Source organism: Schistosoma mansoni (genome assembly GCF_000237925.1).
Source record: "Schistosoma mansoni, WGS project CABG00000000 data, supercontig 0463, strain Puerto Rico, whole genome shotgun sequence".
NCBI lineage: Eukaryota > Metazoa > Platyhelminthes > Trematoda > Strigeidida > Schistosomatidae > Schistosoma > Schistosoma mansoni.
In genome coordinates, this window is record NW_017386290.1 from 1 (window position 1) to 6,353 (window position 6,353).

General features: G+C 34.5%; 1 protein-coding gene across 1 annotated transcript; it reads right to left on the reverse strand.

Annotated features, from left to right (window-relative positions):
- Positions 1 to 5,865: 5,865 nt before the first annotated feature.
- Smp_205610 (unnamed protein product) lies at positions 5,866 to 6,087 on the reverse strand (the record flags this gene model as incomplete). The annotated part of the gene is made up of 1 exon (XM_018797708.1): positions 5,866 to 6,087. The coding sequence occupies one exon, from the start codon at positions 6,085 to 6,087 to the stop codon at positions 5,866 to 5,868; it is 222 nt and encodes a 73-aa protein (XP_018644752.1).
- Between the last annotated feature and the right edge of the window lie 266 nt (positions 6,088 to 6,353).

The window sequence follows — 6,353 nt, forward strand, 5'->3', positions numbered from 1 at the left end:
TAATAATAATAATGAAGTGAATGATGAAGATTATGGATGTGATAAGATTTGTGTGAAGATAATGATGATGATGATGATGATGGTGAACATGAAGCGGAAGATGAAGAAGATGATGAAGCGGGTAAAGTAGATTATGGATATCATGAGCATTGTAACGGTGACGATGATAAAGATGATGAGGCGGATGAAGAAGATTATGTATATGATAAGGTTTGTGATGATGATGATGATTATGATTATGATGATGATGATGAAGAATATGAGAATGATGAATATTATCATGATAATGAGGATGATGTTGATGTTTTGAATGATGATGTTAAACATAATAATTGTATTATTTATGATAATAATTTGTTTAATCTAACTAATCGTTGCAATGCGATTTGATAATAATTCTTATTTTGATTTTCTATCAATTCTCCTTTGATTGGTATAGGATGAAGGTATTCAAAGAAGGAGAATACAGAATGGAACAATTAAGAAGAATGTGATTTTGATTGTGTACAAATTTGATTTTACATTGTATAATATAATCTTAAAATAATGCACATTTGTGTTTTCATTGTGTTAATCGGTAGATAGTGAATGTGGGCAGCTTAGAGCGTACTAGTTAAAGTCTGACCACTGTGTAAGTTCAGTGAAGTGTACGAGTTGCTCGGTTGTGTAGCTGTGGTAATTGTACTAACTGATGATTCCTTCGTACGTGATTGCGCTCTGATTACGAATTGCGAATATAATACGTTGATTTGTGCTCACCTAGTTCTGACTTCATGGTCGGTTGATTGATTGCTAATATGAATATTGTCAACTTACAAGCAAAATTAATTCACAAACATATACGTTCATTGCGACAAATTAAAATAGTATGTAGTAACTATGGTGCAGTGAATGAGCTTGATTTCCAGTCAAGTCTATTTCCGGAAACGAGATGAGTTATCCACTACTCCCGATGGTATTTTGTGGTCAAGTGATGGCGTTGTTATTCTTCATCCATTACTTAAATCTGTCCTTCAACATCTTCATAGTGGAGATTTGTTGGTTGTGAATATGAAATTCCTAACAAGGCTCACGTGTTCGTGATCGGAAACAAATCCAGATATATATGGTAGAGAAAACAATTGTGGAATATGTGATAAGTCGGAGAGTCGTACTTCGAAGTGTACTCCATGACAAGTATCGTCTGAGTACTGGAGAAGAAGAATTCATGCAGACTATTGTGGTTTATTTATTATTGTGGTTTATTTTGTAGGTGGATTACATGTATAATATAGTAGTGGTGTTCCAGTGTCTGCTAGGGATCCCACATATTTCCAACATCAAGTGAGTTCAAATGTGATTTAATTGTATATGGGAAAACCAATGCTTTTCTGTGTGTTAATAACAGTAGTAATAACAATAACAATAATGATAGCATTCTCAAGTTAGGAAGTTCTGTTGAATACCTTGTCAAGTCCACCGAAGTTGAGCATCAGGAGTGGGTAACAGACACAAACTGTCATGACTTCTCCTTAGATATATTGTTCTGCAAAAAACAATCGTTCACCTGAATAAAACTCACATTCATGGTGTTTAACACAGCACGAACTGCAAAGTGTCAGTTCAGACAAATAGGAAACTGACCAATCCATGTGGTTGAACGAGTAGGGAATACATTAAGCAATCAATAACTGATTAGTTAGAGATCAATCAGTGAAATACACTAAGAGAATTGTGCAACTCACTTCTAGTTACTCGTAAGTAGTGTGTGTAGATGTCATACACAAATCTCTCAAATTTAAACCATCATACAAATCGTTCACATTCACAAATAAATCATGCACAAACTAACTATACATTCGTACATCTGTATTTCATTATTTCGACTCAGTTTACTATAGATATTCTCCATCGAAAGAAAGATTGCTTGATTCTTCAATTTCATTCGAATTATTATTATTATTATTATCATTTTTGTAGCACTGGACATTTGGGGAAGTTAGTTTCGAGATCCTCATGTTACCTTCCACTGATCGAATCATCCCGTGTCGATTGTAATGCGGTAGTATTTCGTTTGCCAAGTATTTATTTCACTGTGATATGTAGACATAGTTATTTATGCAAACGACTCGGTTGATAAATTGATCACGCGAATTCGATCAGTGTTATGGACTAGGACAAAGATAACAATGGGCACTGCTATGTGACCAATCAATTGTTTGAATTTTCGTATGGCTAAGCCTTCAATAAACCACAGTATACGCCCATTTACACTTTTAAACAACACAACAAAAGCCGAGTTAAGACCAATCTTAAGACCTGTTTCGATTATATGTTTGGCAATAGAAGATGATGGATGTTTATCCTCTACTCCTTTTGGGTCATTCGACTCTATTTGTTTTTTCAACCATTATGGTACATGTTCACCCACACTAATTTTCAGATCACCATTGCTCCTCCCTACGTATGTGTGACCACACACACACACACACTGAGAGACACACATTTAAATTGGTAAACGCAGTGGGATGTGACACAATCGTTTTCATGTCGTCTACGTTTTGAATGAAGCATGGACTTCGTTCCTTCTTTGATTATGACCTTCGCTGAACAATACGTTTTGTTGATGACAGACAGAATTAAGCCTTTGTTTCAATGAAAGGCTATTTGAATCACCTCTAAATGTTAAGGTGATGTAGATAGGTTTTTTCTCTACCAAGACTACAGTAGGTCTAACTGTGTCCTGAACATTCCATCTATTGATAAATTTACGAGGACAACCATTCCCGATTAATGTCTTGGTGTAAAGCTAAACTGGTAGATATAGCACACCAATTTCATAATGTTGGACCAAAGCAGAGAAGCATGTTAACTTCTCAACATTTTAAATCACTAAAAGAACTACGAACAAACACTGATATTGTCTTGTTGAAGCCTGATAAATGATCAGGCGTGGTTATCATGAACAAATGTGAATATAAGGGTAAGATGTTATCCATCTTCAGTGATGAAAGTAAATTCATGCTTGATGTTGAATTGGGAGGTATTAACAAACTAGAGGGAAGAGTAAATTCAAACCTGGAAAAATTGTTACACATGAATATTATTGATAAAGAGGAAATGAATTTCTCAAAACCTATGGGTTCTGAGTATCTTCATTTATATCTGAACTACCCAAAATTCATAAATTAAATACTCCTTTACATGCAATTTTATCAATGTGCCGATCACCCACACATAACCTAGCCAAATGGCTAACAAAATTATTCCATCCTATTCGAAGACGTTTATGTAAGTATTCTGTAAAGGATTCTTTTCAATTGGTCGATCATTTCGGTGACATTAATATCAAAGGAAAAACTATGTGCTCATTTGACGTGAATTCCTTATTCACGTCAAATGTACCTTTAAAAAAGACTATTGACATTTTATGTGACTATATATCTTCAAACAACCTTAAATTACCCATCACCTTAAAAATTCTTAAAGATTTATTACTTTTATGTAATGATAAAGTTCAGTTGAGTTGAGTTGAGTTGAGTTTTGAAGGCGAATACTTTGGTCAGATTGATGGGGTTGCTATGGGTAGTCCGTTAGGACCATTACTAGCAGATGTGTTTATGGCACATGTGGAAAATTTGTCTGAAGACTTAATCGGAAACATGTCACTTTACAAGAGATATGTGGATGATATCTTAGTGATCGGTGAAAGAAAGGAAAATATAAACTGCCAATTGATGAATAAATTTAACACTATCCAAAACCATATCAGTCTTTCAAGCGAAGAGGAGAAGAACGACCAACTTCCCTTCCTAGATGTACTTCGAAGCAGACGAGAAGATGGCTCAATGAAACGATCCATTTTGCGAAAACCGACGTGAATGGGTCATAATGTTAGTTACTATAGTTATTGTCCTGTGCAATACAAACGTGGTTTGGTAAAGTGCCTTTTTAACAGTCTTCGTCATATTTGCACAAACGACGCTATTGATGATGATGATGATGATAAGTTGTTAACCAAGACATTAATCGGGAATGGTTATCCTCGTAAATTTATCAATGGATGGAATGTTCAGGACACAGTGAGACCTACTGTAGTCTTGGTAGAGAAAAAACCTATCTACATCACCTTAACATTTAGAGGTGATTCAAATAGCCTTTCATTGAAACAAAGGCTTAATTCTGTCTGTCATCAACAAAACGTATTGTTCAGCGAAGGTCATAATCAAAGAAGGAACGAAGTCCATGCTTCATTCAAAACGTAGACGACATGAAAACGATTGTGTCACATCCCACTGCATTTACCAGTTTGTTCTCTCCTTAAACCTATCCTGGTAATATATGTTTATTATCCAGAGTGACTAGGTGTCAAATTGTTTTCACATTATTTTTATCATTATTATCCTTGTCTACTCTTACTCTCCCCCTCCATTCCCAGTCTAGTTGACCTTCTACTTTTTATATATAAATCTTCCTAACAACTATATGATGTGTGATCAGATTGTTCAAAATGTATTGCGCTAATATACTATCACATAGTTCTGATAATCTTCGTCTTCTTATTACATTATCGAAACAATCTTATAGTAAGGAATACTACTTCTGAAATTATAACGTTATTCTGTATTCATATAAAAGATACATAAATGACACACAGTATAATGGGAAATCGAACAGAATTATATACGATGTGGTTGTGCAACACTCTCCTCCTGTGTATTTATGGGAGCTGAGAGAAAAGCAACAACACACCTGAATCAAGTATGCTTAAGCAAAGTGTGGAAAACCTATCTACAAAGCAGTTATCGTTTGTGTGTGCATCTACGAAACTCGTTAATTTGACGGTACCCTATTTTAATTGTCTTCCTTTAGGCTGTACACAACCGAGTGACGTCAGATTTCACCATACAGTTAATCAAGTAGTCAGTCAGTCAGTCAAAATCTACGTACAGGTAGAGCTGAAGCGGCCATACCGAACCAGAAGTATCAGGAATTATTACAGTAGCGATGATAGTGAGAAAGACCACATACTGAGAGCATGGCTCAGAGAAGAAATCTAAACGTTTGCAAGATTGAACACATAAATATATAAATTTGTATATATACTGTCTAGCGAGACCCAGAAATCTGACTTTGTCGCTTTACTTACATTTTTATCAATCACATCACATGAAGAATATTCTAGGATAATTAGTCAGTGTCATACTCACACGAATCATTGGTGTGGACATTATCCTCACTTACAAAACACTGATTGGACTGAATACAGTCACAGTGTGATGAGTAATACCGATGTCGACAAATATGAGTAGTATGTATCATCAATGGAATATATATATATATATACCGAGACCAAGAAATCTGACATTGTGAATTTACTTAGATGTTCATGTCTGTATGGTCCTGAAAATTGCTGACAATAGACATGACAAGCTCATGAAAAATTAGGAAGCATTTTGTCCAATCAGCATTTGATTTGTTCGGTTGCGTAGCTGTCGTACACTTCACTGGCCTTACACAGTGGTCAGACTTTTACTAGTACGCCCTATGCTGTCCACATTCACTATCTACCCGTTGGCACATTGAAAACACAAATGTGGATTGTTTTAAAATTATATTATACAATGTAAAATCAAATTTGTACAAGATAAGAATCACATTCTTCTTCACTGTTCCTTTCTAATATTCTCCTTCGTTGAATGCCATCATCCCATACCTATCAAAGGAGAATAGATAGAAAATACAAATAATCATCATTTTCAAATTACATTATAACGTCTATTTAGATTACAATAATTAGTACAGTAAACGAAAAAATAAACAACATGCATGATACCTTATTATGATAACTATCAACCTTAATTATTATAACGCTCATCATGATAATTAAGATACTAGACAGCTAATCGTAGACATGATGATCGTCACAACATATAGTGCAACAGTCACCATAACCTTTAATACAATATTTTTATATTTCTGTATAACTGATTTAATCAAATTACAGATGAAAATGGATAACATAATATTTTGTATAATGGTCCCAATTATAGTTTTCATCTCCATCAGTATAACGAAAACAATAATGCTGAGTAATAGTATGGTCATAATTTTAATATATGTACAAATGATATAGACAGAAAATCGCAGAGGACAAATAAACAGCCGTCCACTGCGTGTCCGACTCTCAACTGATTTTTATGACTGTTGCATGCTAATTAATACATACAACTTACATTTGAGTTTACACAATCGATACGAGTCGAGTGACTGCTAATCAATTAGCTGTATATTGATTGATCGATAGACCTTTGGTTTAGTCTGTAAATATGATGATAAAAATAATGCGACAAACAATGGTCAGACGTGTAATT